The sequence below is a fragment of the Cyprinodon tularosa genome, unplaced genomic scaffold (genome assembly GCF_016077235.1).
Source record: "Cyprinodon tularosa strain WSP-4 unplaced genomic scaffold, ASM1607723v1 ctg370, whole genome shotgun sequence".
NCBI lineage: Eukaryota > Metazoa > Chordata > Actinopteri > Cyprinodontiformes > Cyprinodontidae > Cyprinodon > Cyprinodon tularosa.
This window is the reverse complement of record NW_024039086.1, coordinates 41,643-65,591: the sequence shown is the minus strand read 5'-3', so window position 1 is coordinate 65,591 and position 23,949 is coordinate 41,643. Positions and strand designations below refer to the sequence as shown.

The following is a 23,949-nucleotide window of genomic DNA, read 5'->3' as shown; positions in this document are numbered from 1 at the left end:
ATATCTGCTTACAGAAAAACAAAAAAACTCAAACATGTTCAAAGCTTTCTGTTAAATAGATGTCAGTTTAATCTTTTAGTTTATTTTTATCCGTTTGCGATTAAGTAGTGGCAGTGGTGGCCAAGTGGTTAGGGCATAGAGCTTGGAGTCCAGAGGTTCTGAGTTTGAGTCCCACTCCCACAGGCTGCCACTCTGTCTCCCTGAGGAAAGACCCTTAACCCCACACTGCTATCTGTGGGCTGCACAATAGCAGCCCACTGCTCTCCAAGGGGATTGGTTAAATGCAGAGGTACATTTTTCCAACGTATGATCAATTATAAAAAAATATATTAGTAAGACATTTATGTGAGAAACTCAACGTCCAGGGATCTTAGGACCGCTAATTATCAAGTGTAAACAGATGAAACTGAAAACCTTAAAAAGTTGTGAAAAATATTTTAATTGTTCTCATTTACAGGATGATCAGCTTTGTATACAGAAACAGACTGAAATGTGATCAATAACGGATGATTTGTTGATTCTTTGGCGCCGTTGGAGCTTCATCAGAACCGACCGACTGTTTCAGAACATCCAGAGGGTCACATGACAAAGAGCCGCCATGTCTGCCCGGCCAGGAGCTGCTCTCCCGCCGCCGTGCAGCGAAGCCCTGAGGGAGAGAAACGAACCGACTGTCCATGAGCTTCAGTTCTCCACTTTGGCCGCTTTGGGTTCCTGGCCTTCATCAACCACCTCCCCCTTCCTCTTCCTCAGGCCCTTCATCTTGCGTGTCTGCAGCTTGGACAGATCCTGTTTCTGCATGTGAACCCGGCCAAACGTGGTGCCGAACACGTTGCTGGAAATGTTCTTCTTCTTCGTTGGCTGTAGGGAAAAAACAGAGCAGGAGGGTTAATGCAGGAGCAGAAAAAGAGGTCTCTGCTGCCCCCTTGAGGACATTTCCAGATATTTACCAGATAAATATCTCATTTATAAATGTTAAATGTTCCCTTTCTGTTGTTCAATAAAAGTACGTTTTGAGATCATTTGAGGCAAGAATTTGATACTTTAAAGAATAACTTTATGGTCCATTTACCGATTTAATGCGTGATTAAAAAAATATTTCCAAAGCTTAGAGGACCGTGGCAACCAGAGGAGCTCTGAGGCTAACCGCAGCCCGTCTGCAGCAGCCCTCTCTTGGTATAGTGGCGTGTGAAGAACCGCTGGCTCTGATGGAGATTTTTGACTCAGCTTTGGAATCAGTTTTAAGAGGATCAGACATTGGGTATTTGTAGAAATGTGAGCAGGAAGAGGCTCTACGCTCTTTCATTTTTAAGATAGACGTATTCGCTTTTTACCGACAGCCTGTTTGTTTACACTCCCCCACCAGCTTCCTGTGGCGCTTCTTACGTCACATTCAGTTGCGCTCATTGGTCAGAGCGTTGGCCGATAGGCACAGACATGGTTTGAAAGACAACAGGTTGTTCTCATTAACAATCTTCTGCTGTCTCATTCATCGGGGCCAGACTAAATTACACATTTAATCTCACATTTAGTCTAGTTTATCAGGCTAGGTGCTCCCCACTCCCACGGAGACACGCAGCAAAAATGGCTACATGTGTAGCATTTGGCTGCAAAAACAAGCAGTTTTCGGATGTGCCTATTTTCTAAAAATAAGATAAAGTAATCTATTGATGCTATGAAACAGCCAGTGTGTGTCAAAGTGATGAATTTATCTTTTTTTTTTTAAGTCTTAAGTCCCCCTGAAAATGAGAACATCATCGTTGTTTGATGCTGTAGCGCACATATTGTTTGCATTGCGAAAAGTCTAAATAGGGAGTACCAATATGGCAGCCGGTGGCTTCACATCAACCCCCTACTACCAACGGGCCAATCAGCAATCCAGTGAATAAATAGAGATCAGTGCTGAGAGCAGATTTACCTTCAGGGCTTTGGGCTGTCTGTGAGCCAGCTTGTACAGGTCGTCTGACGCCAGGTGTGTTCTCCTCATCACGAAGTCGAACGACGGCCCGATCTCCTCTAGCTCGATCCTCGGCGTGCGACACCCAGACTTCTTTAACAGACACCTGCAGCCGCACCAAACAGCCACTGTTAGCTTGGCGCTGAAGACACACCCACCTTCTGTGACGTTAGCGTGGTTTTCTGAGCGGCTTTCTTGCCTGTAGCTGCGCAGGTAGATTTTCCCCTCCAGGGCTGTGAAGTGCAGGACGTGTTCCAAACCTGCGAGACGCACCGCAGACACGGTGGGGCCTCTGAAGAAGTCTGAGGGACGGAGAGGGAGAAGTTCAGCTCAGCATAAAGAGGCTCCGAACGTTCAGGGTCATCATACCTATCAGCAGGCTCTTCAGTCGCTTATATTCGTTGTCTGTGTCAAAAAGTTCCCCGGCGAACACGAGCATGGGTTTGGTTCCTAAAGGACACTTGGTGGTCTGGACCAAAAAACAGGAAGACCTGGGTTAGAGCCGCCATTTAACACCAGCACTGAATCAGATCCAAGCAAATCATTACCTTGATCTCACTCAGGGAGACAAACTTCTCAATCCCAAGTTCAAACATATCCAGGACATGGAAATCAAACATTCGACCTGCAACGCACCAAAAAACACCCATAAGACACCGGGAGGGCTCAGCGCCGTTTGCTTGGACACTCTGAGGTCAGACCGTACCAAATATAAAGTTGTTGGGTCGTTTCTTGTTGTGGGAGCCGAACAGAAACAGAGAGCAGTCCGTTTTCTTGGAGAAAAACTCCTGAAAAACGACACAAACCATCATCATCAGCAGGAACCCAAATAACACTGCAGACAAAGCACTTCAGGTAACCGTGACTCAGGCTCACCAGGGATGTGGAGTCCTCAAAAGGCCGAGTAATGTTCTTCCTGAAAAAAACACAGAACGTCAGCCTCACATGGCCAAAGGTAGCGGCTAAATGCTAGCTCAGGAATTATTAACTCTGAGTCTGCCTTTTCTTTCCACTCCTCTTGGTCATGTTTTGGTCTGTCTGGAGATCTCATATGGAATTAATCTGTGTCACTGGGATTTGAATTAAAAATGCCACTGAAATTTAAATGTAGTATGTTTGTACTGTTTCTGTGTTAAAATATATACAGAACACATTTTTGAGCTAAAAAAAATTCGTCATTATTTCTACACAGTTGAAATTTCATTTGTCATTTTCTCTTGAAGTTAAAAATTCACATTACTATTTCAAAGTGTTTACATATTTAATACTTATTTTTTTTAGTTAAATTTTTCAGTGTTAAAAAAAATCTGCATATAAAAAAATTCCACCTCAATATTTTCAGCCTCCTGAGATTCAACTGGCTCTATTTCACGGTCTTAAATTCGGCGTCTAAATTCAGTGTAAAAAGGGAAGGGTTACTTCAGGTCACAGACATTAGCAATGGATTGTGGTGTTCAACACCCAGCCAATCCCGTTACGTTTTCTTAGTCACGTGACGTGACGCTTGCGGCGCTCATACTGAAGGAAAACCAGCATGACGGAGCCGGTCATGCTAGCTAACGCTAACTCAATGGTGAGTTTATTATTTTCATTTTTCTGTAGTTGAGTTAGCGTTAGCTTGCATGACCGGCTCGTTCATGCAAGCTAACGCTAACTCAACTACAGAAAAATTAAAATAATAAACTCACCGTTGAGTTTGATTTTTTTTAGGTCAAAAATGTGTTCTGAATATATTTTAACACTGAAACAGTACAAACATACAACATTTAAACTTCAGTGGCATTTTTAATTCAAATCCCAGCGACAGATTTACTTCCATAGTCTAACGCTACTGAAGTTTAGAGACGTTTTCTTTGTAATTAATATCAACGTTCCACTGTGTCCTGATTTAGGGAATTAAACCATGATTCCCTAAATTAGATTCGACAGGAATTAAGGAAATTCAGGCTGTTGGATTAAGTCCTTTTTTAAAGATTAGTTTAATTAGCAGAAGCTTTTACAAGATATTTATGGTGTATAACAAGCATTTACAGTTATACTGAAAATGTTATCTTATAAAACAAACTTATTGATATATAGTCTTACAGACGCACCATACAAGGAAGAGGATTTTTGATTTTTGACCCCAAAAGAAAACAACGAAACAAGATAAACTTCCCCCCCCCCACCCTCGTTTCTCGTATGGTTCTCAATATCCTTTCATTTCTGCATGCAACATTTCCATCTGAGCTCATTCGTCTCTGTATAATTCAACACATTACTTCTATCAAAGGTACATAAGTGAGGATGTTATATAAGAAGAATCTGCAAAGGGCTAATTTGAAACCCTAAAGGCTCACTCCGCCATCAGCAGCTGGGTCCAGAGACGGCAGAATGTCTGTTGCAAAAAATGTTGCACGTTTTCCTCTAACATTATAAAGTATCTTTTCAGGTGAGCAGCAACATAAAAGCTCATTGATCCAGTGTCTTACTGACAGTGAATTTTTAGATTTCCAGTTAACCAGGATGCATTTCCTCACTGCATTAATATAAAGTATTTCTTGTAATAATTTACATTAATAGGACCCGTGTCCCCAAGAATCCATAGTTTTGGGTCTTGTTCAATTTGCATTCCTATTACCCTTGAAGTTATCATGACACATTTACAAATTCTTTTTAGCATTGGATAACCCCATAGCATGTGTACAGGTGCTGGTCATAAAATTAGAATATCATGAAAAAGTAGATTGATTTCAGTAATTCCATTTAAAAAGTGAAACTTGTATATTATATTCATACATTACATACAAACTCATATATTTCAGATGTTTATTTTGTTTAATTTTGATGATTACAAATGACAACAAATGAAAATCTCAAATTCATCACATCAGAAAATTAGAATATTGTGAAAAGGTTCAAAATTGATGGCCCCTGGTGCCACACTCTAATCAGCTAATTAACTCAAACCACCTGCAAAAGCCTTTAAATGGTCTTTCAGTCTAGTTCTATAGGCTACACAATCATGGGGAAGACTGCTGACTTGACAGTTGTCCAAAAGACGACCATCGACACCTTGCACAAGGAGGGCAAGACACAAAAGGTCATCGCTAAAGAGGCTGGCTGTTCACAGAGCTCAGTGTCCAAGCACATTAATAGAGAGGCGAAGGGAAGGAAAAGATGTGGTCGAAAAAAGTGTACAAGCAAGAGAGATAACCGCACCCTGGAGAGGATTGTGAAACAAAACCCCTTCAAAAATGTGGGGGAGATTCACAAAGAGTGGACTGCAGCTGGAGTGAGTGCTTCAAGAACCACCACACACAGACGTATGAAAGACATGGGTTTCTGCTGTCGCATTCCTTGTGTCAAGCCACTCTTGAACCACAGACAGCGTCAGAAGCGTCTTGCCTGGGCTAAAGAGAAACAGGACTGGACTGCTGGTGAGTGGTCCAAAGTCATGTTCTCTGATGAAAGTAAATTTTGCATTTCCTTTGGAAATCAAGGTCCCAGAGTCTGGAGGAAAAGAAGAGAGGCACTTCATCCACGTTGCTTGAAGTCCAGTGTAAAGTTTCCACAGTCAGTGATGGCTTGGGGTGCCATGTCATCTGCTGGTGTTGGTCCATTGTGTTTTCTGAGGTCCAGGGTCAACGCAGCCACATACCAGGAAGTTTTAGAGCACTTCATGCTTCCTGCAGCTGACCAACTTTTTGGAGATGCAGATTTCATTTTCCAACAGGACTTGGCACCTGCACACAGTGCCAAAGCTACCAGTACCTGGTTGAAGGACCATGGTATCCCTGTTCTTAATTGGCCAGCAAACTCTCCTGACCTTAACCCCATAGAAAATCTATGGGGTATTGTGAAGAAGAAGATGCAATACACCAGACCCAACAATTCAGAAGAGCTAAAAGCCACTATTAGAGCAACCTGGGCTATCATAACACCTGAGCAGTGCCACAGACTGATCGACTCCATGCCACGCCGCATTGCTGCAGTAATACAGGCCAAAGGAGGCCCAACTAAATACTGAGTGCTGTACATGCTCATACTTTTCATGTTCATACTTTTCAGTTGGCCAACATTTCTATAAATCCTTTGTTTTTATTGGTCTTCAGTAATATTCTAATTTTCTGATATGATGAATTTGAGATTTTCATTTGTTGTCATTTGTAATCATCACAATTAAACAAAATAAACATCTGAAATATATGAGTTTGTATGTAATGTATGAATATAATATACAAGTTTCACTTTTTAAATGGAATTACTGAAATCAATCTACTTTTTCATGATATTCTAATTTTATGACCAGCACCTGTATAGGATCCCCATCAGTCACTGGATTGACAATCCTAATTCTATGTTCACACCGAGCCTAATTTCAGCAGCAAATTACCATCTGCTGCTTCATTTTTAATGCTTGTAGCCAGAGCAGGGGAATGGAGCTCCACGCTCACCTTAATTTTCCTGCCGCTCCGGCGAAGTCGCTCCACGCTCGCTCAAATTTTCAGGAGAAAGCATTTTCTGACATTTTTCCTCCATGTAATTATTACACACGGCGTTTGATTTAATGATGTCACTGATGCACGTGTATTGTCTTCTCTAACTGGCTGTTAAATTATTATTATCGTTATTTTAAAAAATTACACTTAAATCAAATAAATATGACTTTACAAATTTTATAATCCAACATTTTTTAACTGACGTTGCGTGCGCATCGGAGCGAAATGGAGCGAAGCGAAATCCTCGCTCCGGCCTTTGAATTGAAAACCGCTCCACCATATTTCCTCCGCTCACACGCTCTGGCTTGTTCACATTAAGGCCAGACGCGCCTGAGGAGCAGCTTTGATGCTCCTGCAGCGTGTCCAGATGCATCTGCTGCTCCTGTGTTCAATGGCAGAGAGCCGCTTTGCTATACTTGCTGTGATCAGTGGCAAAAAAGTAGTTTTAATGTTTTTAAGTGAGAAAATCCACCTGAAAACATCTGTGCAGTCAGCTCATCAGGATTCAGATCCTGCCTTCAAATATTATTTCTAATTCCGAGCAACCTAGAACCCCTAATGAGGTTTTCCCCCTACTGTTGGTGGCAGCTGGAAGTAGATGTTAGCATTTTTCAGGCATGCAGTTCAAACTGCAGCCACCAGGATAATAAAATCGAACATATTTTGCCCGCAGGTTTAAACATTTTAAGTTAATTTAGGCGTTAATAAACTGTTTCAGAGGAGTGATCATAGCGCTCTACATCAGCAGTGCTGTGTCTGTCTCGCTGCCAGCTCCCAGATCAGCTTCTCCGATTGGTTGTTGTGGCGCATCCAGCAGCAAAAGTTCAATTTTTCCAACTCCAGCAGCTGCTGCTTCTGAAGCGCTTCACCCCAAAAGCTCATGAGCAGCTGTTTTACAGCGTAGTTTCTGTTCCACCAACTTGAGTGTGCAGTTACCAGTCTAAGGGTGCAGTGAGAACAATGTGCAGCAGCGTTTAAACTCCCACATTCTCGCTCAAAATCTGTCTGGTGCAGAGAGTTTCTGAGTGCGCTTTAATGCGCTCGCTCAGCTTCATCTCTGCATGCATTCAGGTCTCTACTCACTCGCTTATGGCAGGCTGTTTTTACATTTATTAGCTAGACTGAATATGGAACCCAGATATCTCAAATGGATTTCTTCAAACTCATAATACCTGAAATTTTCAGATAGTTAGGAAGAAGGGTTATTTTAGATATCTTTAGGTAAAAGCCCAATACACATGAATGGGAAAAGTGGCATCATTTGTGCTAATAAGAATTACATTTAAGATATATCCATCCATCCATCCATTTTCTAGCAGGCTTATCCCGAGTAGGTTCACGAGGGATGCTGGTGCCCATCTCCAGCAGTCAGTGGGTAAGAGGCGGGGTACACCCAGGACAGGTCTCCAGTCCATCGCAGGGCAACACAGAGACAAACAACCATTCACACACGCAGTCACAACTAAGGGGACTGTAGAGAAGCCTATTAACCTAACAGTCATGTTTTTGGACTGTGGGAGGAAGCCAGAGTACCCAGAGAGAACCCACGCATGCACAGGGAGAACATGCCATTTAAGATATATGAAATTTTTATTTTAGATAGGAAGAATGTTACTTTAGTTTTGAGTGAGAATGCAATAATTTAAACGCTGAAGATTGTTCTCACAGCAAGCTCAGACTGGTTAACTGTGCGCTCAAGTCTGTGATACAAAACCTACAACACACTGCTTCAGCTGCGCCAAGATGTGGGGAATGGTGGCCTGGGGCCGGATTTCCAGCTCATCGCGATACTTGACTCCCTGAGCTTGAAATTCTGAGGTTCTGAGTTTGAAACCCACTCCCACAGACTGCCACTCTGGGTCTCTGAGCTAAGACCCCTAACCCCACACTGCTCCCCAAGGGGATGGGTTAAATGCAGAGGTAAATTTCTCCAGTGTGAGATAAATAATGTTTAATATTATTATTATTATTATAAGATGCACTACTGGACGTTCTAATGCGCTTCAACCATAGACTTTGCATGTGAACGTAGCATTATGCTGCTGGATAAATTCAAAGTTAGAGGGAAGCACTTACTTTTTGTAAAGGACAGCATTTGGTTTCTTCAAGGAATACTATGGAAACAAAGAGAGACATTTTTATCAGATCATCTAACATGTTGGTGTTTTTAATTTTGTTACTGTAAATAACTATAATTATAATTTAATGCCGCTAAACAGGAAAAAAGGTCAGTTAGGAGATCCCCTCCATGTGTGATTTATTCACCTGAAGCCTGCACTGTGTTCACCACAGAGGTAATGACTGTTTACTAAGCAATTTAAACACTGAATGAACCTTCATCAAAACTATCAAATTAAGGGATCATTTAAATATTATTTTACTCACTATATCTTTGAGGGCTGTAGTGACGGTCTGACTGGTGTTTCCTCCTTTCATGATCATGGTGCTTTTCACATCTTCAACCAGTTTGGGAGCTCGGCTCTCCAGGAAACGCTTTGAGCGTTTCGTCTTTGGTTTCCTGAGGACACAAAACGTTTAAAAAAAAAAAAAATTTAAAGATTTTTTTCAGAAAGAGAAACTGATGCTGATGATTTATGGTATATTTAGGAAGTTTTAGCAAATATTGGATTCCTCTCTGAGTTTTATGGTAAAGCTACTTCCCCTTTAATTCAACAGAAGTATTCAGATTGTTTCTATGTTTAATAATAAATGTCTCAGTAGGGGTGTTGTTCTGAGTGTAATCTGCCCACATTATTTCGAACCAAATCCACCCAGAAGCTGATCATTGGTCTAACATGCGCTAAAGGACATTTGAATGATGCTGTCTGGGAGTTTTAAAGGGACATCCACCCTGCTGAGCATTAGCAGCAACTTATACATCCCTTATCCATCATCCATAGTTCATCTTTGTCAGCAGGTCAGAGTCAGAAAGTGGGATTTCTCATCCACAAAGCTTTCAGTTGTTCCCTGCAGGGTGTTTTCATGCCAATAGACGTATAACCTGGATGTGCTCTGGGATGTCATAAATACCTAAGACAGCCTCAGAATAGTGTGGAAGAAGTTTGCCATACAAACAAACCCAGACGCTGCTATTTATAAGCATAACCATCATATAACGTCATAACCATGAAGCAACTTTGTCCAAAGTCAAAGATGCTAATTTAGCAGGTTAGCCAGAGCTTTCCTTTTAATATAAGCTACCCGAAAGACGTACAAACACATCACCCCCCAACATTACCCTCATAACATGGTTTACATAGTTTACTTACACTATTCCGTCTAATTGCGTCATTTTTTAACCTTTTTTTGTGGTATTTTCAAGGCTGCTGCGCTCGTGCTTCTCTTCTTTCCCACGTGAAGCTTCACACCGGAAGACAACAAGAAGTTCTTCTTCATTACTGCTGGCTGATCCGTTGATGTCTATTAACTACCTGCCCGCTACTGCCACCTACTGTCACAAAAAAGCACTGCAGGAGAAATACAACAAAGGATGAACTCACATTCTGACCAGCAGGGGGCGATATAATCTTTCTCATTACCACGACGGGAAGATTTTATTCCGACTAGAAAGAAGTTGCCAAAAATTCAACACATTAATTTAGTTTATAATTTCTTTAGTTAACTAGTAATGAAACTTGCAAAATCAACACATTCGTTTGTAGATATATAATTTCTTTAGTTTATTTGCAAGCATGGAACTCGCAAAAAAAACAAAACACAAACACATAACCTATTTTACAGAAATAGGTTGCAAAAAATTAAACAATTCAATATATTTATTTAAAGTATACAATTTCTTTTATTATTATTTTTTATTCATCTAAATATTATTTTAATATTTATATATTTTTTTATTTAAATAAATAAAAAATTAAAATAAAGTATATAATTTCTTTAGTTTACTCGCAAGCATGAAACTTGCAAAAAAAAAAAAAATATATATATATATATATATGTGTGTGTGTGTGTGTGTGTGTGTGTGTGTGTGTATACATATATTCTGCAATTTTTCACCTTTGATCACCGTATAAATCAACAGATATATATTTATGAGACAGACCAGCAGAGTTCAGAGAGGAATGTTATGCTAATGTGAAAAACCTTTCAGGCAGATACCAAGTCTTTGGGAAGGGTTCCAGTAAATTCAGGACGTTCAAGACCCATAAAACAAAAAGAGCTATAATTTAGACACAGGACTCAGCATGCTGAAACCCTGAAGGGATAGGATGAAGACAGCAACATGTATGACGTGTTTGAAATAACGTCTCTGGATGAAGCATAGAGGATGACAGCTTTGGGAACAATGCACACACAACTGATCAGATTGATGATCTCCATCTGACCTGATAACCAATCACAGTTAATCAGTTCCTCTCATTATTCCAGAGATTTAGAGACAGTGATCCCAACCACAGAAGTAATCAGAGGAACTGATAAGACGGTACATACTTTATTTGTCCTTTAATGGTTGGACTTTGGCAACCCTTCTCTAACTAAACACAGCCTACATGTCCCAGCTTGATTTCTGCAGAACCATGTGATGTATGATCCAGCTTGGCCCCCAGCCAGTAGAACGGCATCTCTACGCTGCTGCTTTCATCTGACATCCATCACTTTCTGGAAATGTTCTACGTAATAAACTAATAAAGGTTTATTGCATCATAGGCTGTATTAACTTAATCTTAAAGTTCAAAGACAATTCAAAGTGTTTTATGTGAATTAAACTGTAAATATTAGGAAAATAAAAACAGGAAGTAAAGATAAAAATATGATAGAAGTAGTAAAACAAACCAGTTGGATCACAACCTTAAACAATCAGTGAGCAGTTTAACTTTAACAGTCAAAGGCAGCTCTGGTTAAATTTGATTTCAAAGAACTCAGGCTTTCAGCTGTTTTGCAGTCTTCTGGGGGTTTATTCCAGATCAGTGGAGCAGAGGAACTAAATGCTGCTTCTCCATGTTCGGTTCTAGTTCCAGGTGGACAGCTTAGGTTTGAACTAGAAGACCTGAGTGTCTGGGAGGTTGATCCACTGACAACAGATCTGTCAGGTATTGAGGTGCTGATCTATTCAGGGATTTCTAGACTAACAGAAGGATTATAAAGTCTATTCTCTGAGCTACAGGAAAGACTTCAGAACCAGGCAGACATGCTCTACTTTCTTTGTTCTAGTGAAAACACTGGCAGCAGCGTTTTGGATCAGCTGCAGCTGTCTGGTGGACTTTTTAGGCAAACCTATGAAGACACCATTGCGCCGATCAGCTATGCAGCTGTTATTTCCACCTTTTTAAATACATTTTCAAGATCTGCCTGTTTTTCTGACTGGCTGGATGTGCCCTCTTCGTCCCTCGACATGGGAGCTGGCTTGGAGCTCGTCTCCCTGGCTGCGGAAGCCTTTTACAGCTGCCTTTTTTATCTATTGCTTCTGTCTCCTTGAACCCCAGTCGGCCTCAGCAAATGGCCGCTCACACTGAGCCTGGTTCTGCTGGAGGTTTCTTCCTGTTAAAAGGGAGTTTTTCCTCTCCACTGTCGCTACAAGCATGCTTAGTGTGAGGGATTTCCTTCAAGTCAATGAGTCGATGCAATCAACTGGTTTTCCTTAGATAGAAAACTTTTAATCAATTTGACTGGATGATCAGGTGAACTGTGAAGTGCCTTGAGATGACATGTGTTGTGAATTGGCGCTAAAGAAATCAACTGAATTGATTATAAAAGTGTATATATATTTACGTTTCACATAAATGAAAACAAACGCAGTGAGTTAACAGGTAAATATCTTTTATTAATGCATCAAGCTCAAAGCACAGATATATTTAGCACATCTTGACCATCCAAAGAACAGCAAAAGAAATTAGAACAGCAAAATGGCTCCTTCAGTACATCCCAACAGATCTGGATAACATCACCCTCTTCCTCCCACCTTCTTAAGCAGGGCAGAAAATAAAAAATAAAGTCACCCCTCTACTTCAGAACAGAAGGTATGGGGGGAAACCGCTTTAACATTTGGACACGAAATAGGAAATAAATTGGTCCGCAGCAGAAAATACAAAATGCTTTGTATAAAATTCACAAATTATTTAACTGCAACAATGCATTGACCTCACTGTATAAAAAAAAAAAAAGTGGCAATGATCCCCAAATAGTAGCGTTAAGATGTACTTAATCCCAAATGAGAAAAAGAAAAAAAAGAGGCTTTGAGATTAATTACAGCTTAACTAAACCCTTGAAAAACATCTAGACTAAAACTTCAAATGGATGTTCCTCCCCTGTTGGGTGCAGCAGAGGAAGGTGAAGCGCACAGACCAACGAGGAAGAGGTGGCGCTACGCTGTCAAGCAACACGGCACTAGAAGTCACATGCACCACGGTGTCACACGGTGTCCCCCTCATAATGGACACAAAAAAACGATCTAAAAAAACTGCTAGGAAGTCCTGTTTTCAATTGGTGGAGGAGGAGGGGGTAATAAAACGGCAGTTTAGTAACATGTGGAATGATCCGGGTTCACCCTGGCGTGCTCAGACCGATGGGCCTCTATTGTGCCTTTAGATTTCTGTGTGGGCCAGAAAGAGACAAAGGATGGACTGTATGAGAGAAAAGAGAGAAGAACAAAACGCTCTGCTGGACAGCTAAGCAAAACCTGTCTGGTTCCATTCAGAGCAGACAGACGGGGACGGCTGGCACTTCTGCAAGGAGCGGAAAAACCAGCCGTCAGCAGCGGGCATTGGCCCGTCAGCTCAGAGCCATCCAGGCTTTTCTCCACAGCCCGTCACCATCTGGAAACGCTGATCTAGGACGGATGAGGGATCCTCATCGCAAACCAGGAAGAGCGTTCGGGTCAAGAGAAGCTGACCGATCTGAGCACGTCAGGGCCCTGCTCTAGTGCGGGCGGAAGCCTTGTCTGTGGGGGATGAGGGGGGAGACCTGCAGGAAGGGACCGGTGGACAGCGCCCGGGTGGGCGGCCTCCGGCGGAGCGCGTTTAATTCCTCCACATGCACCTCAGGATCACAGCAAGAGTGAGCTAGAATATCGCGACAAAGAGAAGAGCTTTCATGCAAGAGACTTAAGTCACAGTTACGACGACGCAAACAACTCAATCTGGGGGGTAAACTCAGGGCGAGGGGGGCAGACGCCAGGCAGGCGGCGAGAGGGGAGGAGGCGGCGGCAGGGCGGCGCTCGGAGGGGCCGCCTTTCTTTTTGCGCCTCTTCTTCATCCTGAACCCTCAGCTCTGCTGGCGGTTCTTGGCGTAGCTTGTAAAGACAAAATTGTAATCGTTGAATTGGGCCAGCTGGCGGTCGAGGCGCTTGTAGCCCTCGACTTTCTGGGGGGAAGAGAAGACACTGCGACACTTGGAGCTCTGGAAAACAAAACAAAACAAAGATAGAGGTGGATGATGTAATCATTCCGAACGCTGCATTAGGAGGCGTCTCTTTCCTACGCTGCATCCATTCCTCTAATAAACTGTTCAAACTGATCAGAAAATTAGCTTATTTACCTTAAGACTGATTGATCTGCCAATAAATGAGTATTTTTGCCCGAAAATAAAATTGATACTATGAACTTGAAAAAAAGATAATCCTTTATTTTAAACATAAATCATCTTATTCCATCAGCTTGTATTTCAGTTTTTCAGATCGGAGATCACGAAGGTGTCGTTATGAAAGCAGCGCCTGCGTAACGCTCGATGTCGTTTTAGTGTTTCAAACAGTGGCGGTGCTAGACCAGATGTACCAGGGGGCCAGGGTGATTTCATGGGGGGGACAGAAAAGCATGAAATAAGGAACAGGGTAAGGGTTTCAAATACATTAGGAGAGCTGCATGATGTGAAATTACTATTCAATTAGGTTTAATTAAAATGTTCCTATTAGTTCAAAATACATTCATAATTCAGGAATTTTACATATTTTTGACTTAAGTTTAAGTTACTGTTTTCTATAAAATCTGTATCAGAAACCAAGAAACACTGATAAATTCAGATGTAAAAATTAGCTGATGAAAACTGGGATCCTATATCACTCCCACGGAAGCTATCACCTTATTATTTTTAAATAATTAAACAGAATTTGTAAAGAAAATAAATGAAATAGTTCGAAAGGACCCATCAGTAACTATGTCTGTTCCAGCGCATTACAATTTCTTTTAGTATTATATCTTCAGTACAGGAGCCAGGACATGATCTACAGGGGCACTGGCCCCCGTTGGCCCCTGTCTAGAACCACCCATGGTTTCAAACCTTTAACTCCTGGCTGATTTCTACCCATTTTCTCATTTCAATAAGCTTCTTTTCCAAACATGCCGTCGACTTTATGTTGTGCAGCAGTCCTTCCTGCAGCACACAGCATAATGCTGCCGCTCCCATGCTTCAGTTAGGACTGTGCTCTGAGGCTTCTGATGGGTTTTCAGTTTCAAACTGAAGGAGCTGGTCGTTTCTGATCCCACACAAACACTAATCAGACTCATAATAATGAATCTCTGTGGCTTCTTCCTTCCTAAACGGCCTCTCAGACCAGATCATAGTTTCTGCTTTAGCCGGCATTTCCCAAAAAAATAAATAAATAAAGCCTCCCTGCTGAAAACAGTTTGGCTGCAAGACATTTGCGAAATTTAAACTTTAACCCTTTTTATTTGAAACGTTTTCTGACAATCTTTTCCTGGTTTGTGCTTTAAAGTTGATTATTCTGACAAATGGAAAAGACAAATTTTAAATCCGTTTAATCAGAGGTTATTTGCAAAACATTGGGCATTTTTATACCCTTCATCATTGAGGTTTTTCCAGAACAAAAAAATAACTGATGAAGACATCTAAAAATGACCAAGTTTTTTTTTTTTACTCAATTGATTTTCCCTTGATTTGAGATGTCAGTGTATTAATTAGGAATTAGATGATTTACATTTAAAATATAAATACCATTAGTACATAATTTAAAGAACAGAAATATTCCAGAAACAGATTGGCATATTGATCTGTTCAAATTAAGGGCAATACAGTTATTTTAAGAATATTGTACAGATGTTTAAATGAGATTTAGCAGTTTATCTATGTAAATCTGACCAGTCTGGATTGCTGTGCTCCTTTAAATCACCTCTGCAGCTTTCACTGCAAAAACTGATTTATTAAACCATTTCTGAGCAGATAAAGGTGATGGTTTACCAGAGGAATGAGGATTTTCACCCTTCAGAATGATACTTATAGTCTTGGTTTATTAGCCAGCTTATAAGGAGGGAAAATGGACCGACTTCTGTTTCATTTTGTTTTACAAACGGGTCGTTCCACACACCTGATTGACAAAAAGCGTAGTCACAAATTTTCCAGGCTTGAACACGTCGACCACCTTCCTGATCAGATCATCGTAGCACGTCTGGGAGAGGTTGGTCTCAAAGCTGACATAGGAGAACTCCGGCTCTGGAGTGATGTGGATGGTCCAGTACGTTCCCTGCAAGGGGCCGAAAGAAAAACAGTCGGCTGTGAGCCCGCTGTGGACGGGTCGGCGCACAGAAAGGTGACGGGGCGCGCCGCTACTCACGTCAGTCTTCATTCCATTCATCGAGTATCCGCAAGGGTTAAACATTGTGGCGTCGATGATCGAACCTGGTACCAGGTCACGAATTCCACTCCTCTGAGGGGGAAAAAAGGAAAGTGGACGGTGAGGACTCTTCACCAAAAAAAGACCGGACAAACAAAAACACTCTACCCTTCGCTCTACTTACACGAGTGACCTCACTTGCGGAAACACCGTCTCTCATGAAGAAATGGTCCATAACAGCTGGGTCGAGGTCGCTCATCAAAACTTCCAGCGTCTGATCCGCCTGCTTGTTCTCCCAGTACTCTGGCAGATCCAGGGTAAACAGGTACCTGTGGGGGAGGGGAGGAGGGACGGTCAGGGGGGGTCCGTCCTGCTGTGGAAGGGACGGACCAGAGCCGCTGTTCTGTCAGCTCAGCATACCGCGTAAGGCCAGCATACCCTTAGTAATACGCATGCATGCACTGCTGAAGGTTTCTTCCTGTTAAAAGGGAGTTTTTTCCTCTCCACTGTCACTACAAGCATGCTTAGTGTGAGGAATTGCCTTTGAGTCGATGAAATCAACAGGTTTCCTAAGATGGAAAACTTTGAATCAATCTGACCAGTGATCTGGTGAACTGTAAAGTGCCTTGAGCTGACGCGTGTTGAGAATTGGTGCTATAGAAATAAACTGAATGAATGATTATTAGCAGCTATCAGTCCCATAGAATGGCTTCAGATTGTGCCAGTAGGCTCATTAGGTTGTTATCACAATGAATCCGAATCCTACCCCTAAAGTAATTCATTTTCCACCACAGATTTAAGTTATCTGAAATAGGTTCAGTAGTTCTTTATGTGCTGTAAAAATAAAGTTATCCACATGTCGCTCATATTAAACTAAAAAAACTAAATATATCCTGTCAAATGAGTTGTAGCATCCCCTTTCAATAAATGTTCTGTGAAAAAGAGCTCATTATTCTTTAATAAAATCCTCGTCAAACGGACATGCAATGTTTTTTTTCTAAAGCCAATGTGTGTGTTAGACCTAGTGAAGGACTTTTTTGTTGATTTATGCACAAAACTGACGAAAACCTGACTAAAACAGGAGATAAAGCAGCGTGATTGGGTGTAAGGAGAGCAGAGACTGGAAACTACGCAATGTGTATGACTAAAGCCTGGTTTATACTTTTATACAAACCAGGACGTCTGCGTGTGTCTCACAGCTAACGCAGATATGCCACCCCTTTCACATACAGGAGGCCTCTGATTGGTCAAATCTACATCCGATCTACTCTATGCATATTACCTGTCTGGTACCTAATGGCAGAAACTCTGGCTGTAGTGCCGTCCACAACGCCTGGCACACCTCGGACACTATCCCAGACACCGTACAGGATATTAGTTTTTAGCTCTGCGTGACGGTCTGTTTGTTTGCACCAGAAGCGCCATGGCCAGTCTTTAGGAATCACTGACGGGTGAACTGTGTGTCGTCCAGCATCAGATGAGGGGTTGTAGACGCCAAACCGACACGTGGAAACCCACAATCCTAACTAGTTCCTGATTGTCCCTCTTCAATATTGGGCATAGATCAAAAATATCTGGGTCATACCTGCAACTAGCTAGCTGGTACACACTGCTGGGGGAGGATAACCAGCCCTTAAGGGTATGCTGTCCGGATGTGGTGTGCTGAGCTGACAGAACACCGCCACTGTGTGGCTGCTCATGAAATGCAGCAAACTCTACAACTACTGACTGTTCCTGCTGCGGTTTATGAGTAGGAACAGGCTCCATGCCAGTCCATTGAAATCAGAACCACTGGGGTTAAAGCTAGCGGCAGCGTGCGGGCGCTCAGATACTTACCAGCAGTCAGAGTTCAAACGTCCCATGCAATAGGCTGCGCCATCTGGAAAGAAGAAGAAAAAACAGGCGTTTCACCTCCTTTAATGTCAGAGATTAAACCACATGAATGTTTGAAGACTTTGGATCAAATCTGCTACCTACTTGGGAAAATTTGGCTGAGAAAATCCACTTCCTCCTGAAAGTTGCGATGAGGGAACTCCTGGTGGGCCGGCTTCATGAAGTTCTTACGGGAATAGAAGAAATTCTGCAACAAACAACTTAAGAGTTACTCCAGTGCCTCATCGCCTTCATGCCTAGTGTAGCAAATATGCATCAAACTACTCCTGTAACTTGTACAGCCAAGAGGCAGTTTATTGCGTCCAGCTCTAGGAACCTTTGGCAAAAACACGTTTCTAGTAGGACCCTTCCCCAACAGAAATGTTTTGTTCTTGTTTTAAAGGAAAGTTGAAAAAAAAAAAATTAACAAATCTTTCTTAAATTTTGGGGGAACTCTGACATATTTCAGTTTGTAGCATATTTGCTACATTAAGCTGTTGTGCTAAAGCAGTTCTATAGAAATGTAAAAAATAAATAAATAAATAAATCTATATTCTAAGAAAACCCCCAATTATTTTTCACTCATTTTTAATAAGCTCAGGGTTTATACAGGAATGAGTAACTCTAATATAATGTTTTTTAATTAGCATTGTGCCAATGGCATTTTTTGGACCCGATACCTGGCTGTGCACTATCGGCCGATATAGATACCATCTGTTTGAAATTGATGTGTGCGTTTATATATGAAGAACTGCATACTACTTGGATGTAAAATAATTACCATCATGGCTTTGTCAAGCTGCTGCCTACCTTTGTGAAGCAGGAAAAAGACAAACAAAGTGAATCCAGTAGAACTTTTTATTGCCTACCCGGAATGGGTGACAATAGTTGAATAAACCTTTGGCTCTCAAAATGGTATTGTGCCCTATTTGTTGGTACTCGCCGATACCACATTTTAGTGCTGGATTGGGAGCCCGTCCGATACTGGTATCGGTGCAACACTTGTTTTAATGTTCTTAGAAATTATTTTCATGCCATCAACAAGTACCCATGAATCTTATATATTCATAGATATATCTCTCTATATCTATATCTAAATATAAATCAAGGCAAAATCCTTTACCGTCGACAGGCTGCAGCCATGTCCTGAATTCCTCGTTTTCAAGCCACTTTTTGGTGAAATTACCATATTCCCATTCTCTAGATTTTTCTCCACCTCCAGATTTCCTATCACGCAGAACTAGTTATATCTGATATATCTGATGAAATTGTTTTTATAAACTTTTTTTTTTATTAAAGCATTTTAAAGACCACAATAAGCACATTTAATTTTTAATGCCAATTAAGGCCTTAATTTAAATGATCTGATGATTTCTAATGATTTTTAATGACCCGTGGAAACCCTGAATCTTTATGAAAACAACATCCTGGGAATAAAATAAAGTTTTAATCAAATTCTTATAACAGAGTTCTTTGTCATTTACAGCAATAACTGCTGCCATGCTGAAAATTATTAGCTTGGTAAAAATCGGTTAGAAAAGATGTAACATGTTTTTATTTTTCCTGATAAAAATCTGTTTATTAGAGTTCTTCAATTTCAATGTTAATTTAAACCGCTATGCCCGTTGTTGCAAACTGACAGAAGCGTGATGCAGGACTAACCTCGATGGTGTCGAAGCCACTGTACTCCCTGGCCAGCTCCAGCAGAGGCACCAGTGCTTGCAGTAAGAGGGTGGTTCCACATGTCTTCAAAATGAAACGTCTCTTGGAGACAAACATGCTACTCTCACTGCGGGACATAGGAGAGAAAACCAGAACCTGCCGTTAACCCTCCGATTCAGAGGTCGTTCCCCCTGTGGCTAAAGTGGCGGTATTCCACCAGAACGGGAGTCCTGCATGTTTCAGAGGATCCGGAGCTCATCATGAGCCGTCCTTTCACTCTGGTCTGTTGAAGCAGGGGATCCTCCAAACATGCAGGACACCTGTGAGGTCACAGCTGCAGGCGTTCTTTACCTGAGTATATAAGCTTCCTGCTTGTCAGTCTTTGTCACACTTATGATCAAACAATGCACATTTTCCAAAAGTTTGTCCCACTCAAACCTAAAAGACAGAAAACAGAAAAAAATATTTAGGATTATGATGCGCATTTCAAGAGTTTTCAGCTCAGTCCTTCACTTTAGAATCTATACCAAAGTAAGCAGGTCGAGCTGTTTAGATATACAGAAACATGGCGGATAAAACGGTTTCATTAAGCAGCAGTTTGAGTCGCTCCACAGTAGGGCTGCTGCCACCGTGGTGCTCCAACAAAAACAAAGTGTGCTGCAGAGCAAAAAGAAGCTGCGTCACGTTTTCCAGTGCAGCCTGGGAAGAAGAGCCCGGGCCGCTGGCTCGGCCTCCAGCAGAGCTCAGAGCCAGCGGCTCATGCCGACCCCCGGGTAGATTCTGCCCACATTAAATAAGGCCTTCTGTCAGCAGACAGGGAATTTCCTCTAAAGGAGAAAATAGTTTGCTTTTCAGCATTTAAGGAAAAATACACACTTTTACACCTCGAGGGTTTATTTTTTCCGGTCACGGTGTGGCCCACAAATACCAATAATTTTGCACAAATAGCATTTGTCCTTTCCAGTGATTTTTAAATCAATCCACCAACATTTTTCAACCACATCTCCCCCTAGGCAGATTAATCAATCTGTTTGGTGCATATTGTAATAAAGCAGAGCCTTTTATGTCGGCCAGCTTTATCTGTGGAACGGGCGATAAGTTATTAGGTCTTAGAGTCTGCGTACCATCACTCTAGGTAAGGATCTCATTCAATTACCAGATTAGTTGATTAATTACCAATTAATTACGACTGATCTGATCATTTCGTTCCGGCTCAAATATTTCAATAACTTTAATTCCAATGTGTGACAGGAGCTCATTTTAAACACCTTCCATTCAGACTTTCAATCTCTCTGCAGTGACAGATAAATTCTACACCATGCGGTGTCGCCTGTAGCTGAGTGTGTGGTGCTTTCTCAAAAACACAACAAAAAACTAATTCTCAGCCCTCTCTAGATCGGATGTTTGGGAGAAGTTGAAATAGATCATCTAATTTTAGCCATTCTGGGAGGAAAACAACCTTTTCTTAGCAGCATGTTGCCACAGAGGCCGAGAGGAAATCTGAAAGCTGCCAGTTTGATCACTTCTAAGAAAGAAATGAGGCTAACTGGGGAGTGTGGAATTGCTGCAGAGCATCAGGCTCCGTTTATGCTACTGTAAAGCCTGCTGCTTTCCAGAGGAGGCAGAGATGTAGGAGGGCTGTTGCAACATGCCTGCTTTCCAGTTTCACCCCCCCCTAACAATGTTAGCCACCCAGCAGCTCCTGTTTCAGAGTGAAACCCACTCCGGAGGCCATTTCATGAAAGCTCAGCAGGATCAAATTTCCTTGAAGAAAAGAGCAAGAATAAACGTCTAAGCTACTGTTAGTTCAGACGCTGAGCACAGGGGTGACCAGTGTGGCTCCATTTTATCAGTCTGACCTCCTGCGCCAAGATCCATGCAGATCCACTAAACACGTGCAGCGGTGGACTTCAGTCCTCTGCTGACTCTGAGCAGGACACCCATCACCAGCGCTTCAGTTCGACACCCGGTTGCCCCACAGTCACTCTCAGCAGACCACGAGACCTGGATGTAATCTGAGCAAGGTCCCTGCCGATGAATCAGACGCCCTTGCAGACTTATTTGGACACTGGCTGATGTCCAGCAGGCTTCATCCACTGACTGAGCTGCTAATCTGTCCCTCTGTTCATTAACGCACCACTGTTCATGCTTTCCCCTCAGAGGGGAACGACATGGTTAACGGCCACAAACAGAGCCTTAAAACTCATCTCACTCAGCAGAGATTGAATTAATCCAACTCATTTTGTAAGTTATATCCATTAAAAAAATGCATTTGAGCTCATGCTGTTCGATTGCTTAAAGGCTGTACATATTTAACTCTTTAGAATCATTTGTTTACAGAGCCTTTCACAGCTCAGGGAACAATCATATTTTGTTGAACTGAACCAGCAGCCCATCAGGTCTACCACGTGCATCTCTCTGAACCTCCCATGCCCTCCTCTTTTAAGGCCACTGGGCAAATCAGCTCTTAGATGCCCTGAACCAATCCGAGGAGAGGGGAGGGGAGCCTCCTCATGGCTGGAAACGTGAGCCAAGCAGAGGCTGCAGGGAATTCTGACCAACTTCTGAAGTAAAATCTTCAGCTTTTGGGAGGATTTGGCTGAAATGCTTCCATTTCTGGACTTTAACAGAACAGTAAAACTAAAGAAAAGTGCAGTTTTTTTTTAGGAGCCCGAAAATAAAAATCGAGATTATAGGATTAAGGAAACGTAAAGAAAAACAGAATAAAAAAGGGCAACACATTAAATGAACCCAGAACGGTTTATTAAACTGTTCTATAATGATTAGAGTAATAGTGATCATTACCCAGAGTCTAATGAAGGAAGAGCACATGCTAACACCCCCCCACACACACACATTGAATGACGCAGCAGAAATAACCTCAACCATAAACCAGACTGGTTAAAGTCATTTATACAACAGGATAAGCTAAAACACTAGTTTTTATACATCTTTTCCTTATTTTTGGGAATATTAATATTTAATCCGAACAAACAGCAACGAGACGGTTCTTTGAAGGGGGGGTGACGTAGCTACACGAGGAGCTCTGCGCCGCTGAAGTTGGCATCTGATTTGTCACCCTAGTAAAGGGCTGTTTGACCATTTTTTTTTAAATTAACCTGATCTCTTCCAGCTCAAAATGTTTACAAATTTTCAGATTAAATCTGACCTGTTCTGAGGTAAACTGTGTCTTGAATGTAACCATTTAAAACCCATGTATAAAGGGCTTAAAAAATAAAAATGGGAATAAATAAACACAAACTACATTAGAGCAGACAGGTGAGCGTTGAGGCAGTTTCTGACTTCTTTAAAGCACAGAAGCCAATAAAAAAATAATTCTACCGTTAAACAATCTAGCTTAAACGAGTTCCCCGATTATTTATGATTTAAATGCCCAGTTTTGACCCTTTCTTTGAGGCTCGGTTTGAAGAAGCTCCGAATCTGAAGTCAATTTCAGCCTTAGCTCCAATAGAGGGTTAATAAAATGCACCAATCCCGCCTGATTTCTACGTAAAGATGAGCAGACATGCCAGCGGATGGATCAGTCATTTAAAGCAGCGCAGTGATTCGGGGGTGAAGGGGAATAATGTCAGCGGGACAGCGGTTCAGGTTAGCAGAGCCTTACAGGAAGTAGGAGCGATGGTCGGCTAGTACCCTCCGTCCACCTGCCGCATCACCGAGCTTTTAAAAAACCGCAGAAACTCTGTTAGCAAACATAAAAATAACCGAGTAATAGAATGTGGAGAAGTGGTCAAATTCAGAGTATTTATAATGAATGAGCTTCGGTTCGTAGTGGGGGAGTTAAAGGGGGAGGTGTTAGCTAGCCGCTGGTAGGGGCTGAAAGGCCGGAGAATTCCCTGCTCTCCACTTTCTTCCCCCATGACGCATTTAAATACATCCACCGCAGACCCGAAGTGAGGCCAGCGCCTCCACACATTCATCACATCTGAACCGACACGGTAAAAAGGAGCCAAACCTCGGGATGGAGCGGAGGTCCCCGGTTCCTTTGGTTTCGTCCTGACGAGAGAACCACACCTCCAGCAGCTTCTCGGTCCCCTCGAAGAACTGTGCACCGTTATCCTCCATCATGAGACAACAGACACCCAACAGAATTATCAAAACGTCACTTACAACGTTTTAAGCTTTTTTTTTTATTATTAATAATCTTTCCTCGATTCGCTATAATTTATTGAGGTTCAGTCCTTAAAGCAATCCAGATGTTAATTATCTTGAGTTACCGCCTTCCCTTTTGCAGAGAATACCGTTAGCGAGTGCTAGCTAATATCGCCGGCCATACTGTGTAAAGCGCTGAATGAAATGCGTGGGTTGGTTTTATACCCAATCTACATTACGTCACCGACAGCGTCAAGCCAATCTGACAGCAGAACTACTCGCTGGGTTTTATGATTGGTCCAAGGATGTATCAGTCATGGCGGAAAGAGGGTTTTCCTCACGTGGCT

At 41.9% G+C, this 23,949-nt stretch overlaps 2 protein-coding genes across 2 annotated transcripts; both read right to left on the bottom strand.

Moving 5' to 3' along the window:
* Positions 1–419: 419 nt before the first annotated feature.
* On the bottom strand, positions 420–9,857 carry rpf2 (ribosome production factor 2 homolog). Its single transcript, XM_038296487.1, has 10 exons — positions 9,705–9,857; positions 8,821–8,953; positions 8,512–8,549; positions 2,831–2,870; positions 2,661–2,742; positions 2,503–2,579; positions 2,324–2,423; positions 2,154–2,256; positions 1,916–2,060; positions 420–858 (listed from the first exon to the last, which is right to left on the bottom strand). The coding sequence occupies exons 1-10, from the start codon at positions 9,725–9,727 to the stop codon at positions 682–684; spliced, it is 918 nt and encodes a 305-aa protein (XP_038152415.1). The 5' UTR covers positions 9,728–9,857; the 3' UTR covers positions 420–681.
* Positions 9,858–12,193: 2,336 nt separating this feature from the next.
* amd1 (adenosylmethionine decarboxylase 1) lies at positions 12,194–23,578 on the bottom strand. Its single transcript, XM_038296502.1, has 9 exons — positions 23,466–23,578; positions 19,841–19,927; positions 19,490–19,616; positions 17,933–18,035; positions 17,792–17,834; positions 16,140–16,284; positions 15,956–16,048; positions 15,710–15,865; positions 12,194–13,788 (listed from the first exon to the last, which is right to left on the bottom strand). The coding sequence occupies exons 1-9, from the start codon at positions 23,576–23,578 to the stop codon at positions 13,654–13,656; spliced, it is 1,002 nt and encodes a 333-aa protein (XP_038152430.1). The 3' UTR covers positions 12,194–13,653.
* Between the last annotated feature and the right edge of the window lie 371 nt (positions 23,579–23,949).

What these genes read in the sequence shown, in the direction of transcription:
- rpf2 (XM_038296487.1), bottom strand. Translation starts at nt 9,727, where the DNA reads ATGACGCAATTAGACGGAATAGT. An exon ending in TCTCCCTGAGTGAGATCAAG is followed by an intron (nt 2,424 to 2,502) that starts GTAATGATTTGC and finishes TTTTTGGTCCAG; the next exon opens with ACCACCAAGTGTCCTTTAGG. An exon ending in ATCTACCTGCGCAGCTACAG is followed by an intron (nt 2,061 to 2,153) that starts GCAAGAAAGCCG and finishes GTGCGGCTGCAG; the next exon opens with GTGTCTGTTAAAGAAGTCTG.
- amd1 (XM_038296502.1), bottom strand. Translation starts at nt 23,578, where the DNA reads ATGATGGAGGATAACGGTGCACAGTTCTTCGAGGGGACCGAGAAGCTG. An exon ending in GACCTCCGCTCCATCCCGAG is followed by an intron (nt 19,928 to 23,465) that starts GTTTGGCTCCTT and finishes TCTGTCTTTTAG; the next exon opens with GTTTGAGTGGGACAAACTTT. An exon ending in CGTTTGAACTCTGACTGCTG is followed by an intron (nt 16,285 to 17,791) that starts GTAAGTATCTGA and finishes CCTCCCCCACAG; the next exon opens with GTACCTGTTTACCCTGGATC.